The sequence below is a fragment of the Plasmopara halstedii genome (assembly GCF_900000015.1).
Source record: "Plasmopara halstedii genome assembly, contig: Scaffold_323, whole genome shotgun sequence".
Lineage (NCBI taxonomy): Eukaryota > Oomycota > Peronosporomycetes > Peronosporales > Peronosporaceae > Plasmopara > Plasmopara halstedii.
The window spans coordinates 1,502,156-1,503,623 of record NW_020187244.1 but is presented as its reverse complement, the minus strand read 5'-3'; the positions used below and the strand labels follow the sequence as shown (position 1 = coordinate 1,503,623).

The following is a 1,468-nucleotide window of genomic DNA, read 5'->3' as shown; positions in this document are numbered from 1 at the left end:
GCATTTCCATCTCGCTCGATGACAAAAACGACACGTGTGCTGGAACGCGTACACACAGTTGTCATGGGGCCTATGAGGACTTCCTCGAAGGGGGGAACCAAGTACATTCTTACGTTTGTGGATGATTTTTCAAGATATGTGGCGATTCCTACAATCAAGAGCAAGAGTGAAGTGGCTGGCAAGTTTAAGAAGTTTCTGACACTTAACAGAACCCATGCGATGCGGGTGCGCGACTGTGGTATTTACGATCTGACAACGGAACCGAATTCGTAAGCAAGACAATGGCTGGGATATGTCAACAGAACGGCATTGTACACCAGCGTTCTGTTTCATACAGCCCTCAGCAGAGCGGAGTGGCGGATCGTATGAACAGGACTATCATGGAGAAGGCCCGCACCATGTTAAATTATATGAGCGTCTCGACGGAATGCTTGGCGGAAGCGGTAAACACAGCGTTTTTTTAATTAACCGCTCCAGCAATACGGCTCATCCAGACATCACACCATACGAGCTTGCTTTCAAGATGAAACCTCAAATGGTTCACTTGCGCGTGTTTGGTTCGCACGGCTACGCTCACATTGACGATTTGAAACGGACCAAACTGGAACCCAAGAGCTTCAAGTGTATGTTTCTCGGCAACGCAGAGAATTTCAAGGGATATCGCGAGTTCGACTAGGACAAGACTGGCTCTGTGAAGTTGGATGAGCGTGAGGTGAACAGCATTTACGACATGCAAGAGAACAAGCTGGAACGAATACTTCAAGTAATGAAGGATGGTGATGAAGTCGAGGTTCAGCATCAAGTGTATCGACAGCCAGCTTTAGACGATCCGATGGAAGTTGTCGAAGAGCCAGTTGCGGATGTCGAAATGGAAGATATTGATCACGCGCCAAGCATTGATGTACAGCGGCTTATGCCTTCTGAGAGCCCTGTACAATTATGGAGTATCATAAACCGATCCAAGTGCAACACGAAGATCGTTTGGTGTATTCGGCCTGAATTGTAGCGAACAAGAGCAAGACGTGAGCCGGTGCTATTGATAAGGAACGGCTGAGATGACAAAGAGTCGGCAAAAGGCAGTGAATGTCCATCGACTCCGAAACTTGCTAGGTTTGACGAGAATGAACTAATCGCAGAAGCTGTTCTTGCCTACGCTGTTAGCGTTGACGATGAAACGAATTTGCCAACTACGTATGCTTATGCAATGAATGCTGAGCTTCGCTCTCATGAAGAAAATCAAACGTGGACCTTGGAGCCACGAGGAAAGATTAAACGCACAATTAGATCACGATGGTTGATTGCCAAGAAGCGTGATAAAAATGGCGATGTCGTGCGATACAAGGCACGACTGGTCGCGAAAGGATTCAAGCAAAATCATGGCGTCGACTTTTTCGAGACTTATTCTCCGGTCGCCAACATGAATTCAATCCGAATAATTCTCGCAGTATGTGCTGAATAGACTATCAAC

At 46.9% G+C, this 1,468-nt stretch overlaps 1 protein-coding gene across 1 annotated transcript; it reads left to right on the top strand.

The window, feature by feature from the left end:
• Positions 1-730: 730 nt before the first annotated feature.
• Positions 731-1,459, top strand: PHALS_08804 (gag-pol polyprotein; the record flags this gene model as incomplete). Its single annotated transcript, XM_024724220.1, has 2 exons — positions 731-944; positions 1,077-1,459. The coding sequence occupies 2 exons, from the start codon at positions 731-733 to the stop codon at positions 1,457-1,459; spliced, it is 597 nt and encodes a 198-aa protein (XP_024575119.1).
• Positions 1,460-1,468: the final 9 nt, after the last annotated feature.